The 471-nt window shown below is 63.7% G+C and overlaps 1 protein-coding gene across 1 annotated transcript in view; it reads right to left on the bottom strand.

Annotated features, from left to right (window-relative positions):
- COL16A1 (collagen, type XVI, alpha 1) overlaps positions 1-471 on the bottom strand; it is a 20,102-nt gene that overhangs the window by 10,586 nt on the left and 9,045 nt on the right. Inside the window, 2 exon segments of the mRNA XM_009078863.1 lie at positions 83-163; positions 243-278. Of these exon segments, the coding sequence (XP_009077111.1) occupies positions 83-163; positions 243-278 (117 nt within the window).

The raw sequence follows: 471 nt of genomic DNA on the forward strand, positions 1-471 counted from the left end.
CCCACACTGAGCACTCACACAGCCCTGGGGTGACCAGGGTGGCCCCCCAACACGGGAGAGGGGTCTCAGCCCCAGGACTCACCGGCAGCCCTGGCTCACCCTCGGTGGGATCTCGACGCAGTGCAGCAAGGACACGGACATCACACGAGAGGCACGAGTCCCCCTGAGAGGGTGGGAGAGGGCAGAGCTCAGGGGGCTGCAGGGGATGAGCAGGTGGGTGGGATGGAGGGTTGGACACTCACCTTCTCCCCTTTCATCCCCTGGATGCCAGATTCTCCCTGGGAAGGAAACACAGGAGCTGGGCAAGGTGCTGACTCCAGCTAGGGACAAGCCAGTCCACCCCATGTCACCTACCCTATCCCCTTTGGGTCCTGCAGGGCCAGGTCTGTCCTGGGGAGGTGGAATCAAAGAGGGACCATCAGGGATGCTGAGATGAACCCCTGCTCTGCCCTCCGCCCTGCAAGTCCCAGG

Source organism: Acanthisitta chloris, unplaced genomic scaffold (assembly GCF_000695815.1).
Source record: "Acanthisitta chloris isolate BGI_N310 unplaced genomic scaffold, ASM69581v1 scaffold11290, whole genome shotgun sequence".
In the NCBI taxonomy this organism is placed as follows: Eukaryota; Metazoa; Chordata; class Aves; order Passeriformes; family Acanthisittidae; genus Acanthisitta; species Acanthisitta chloris.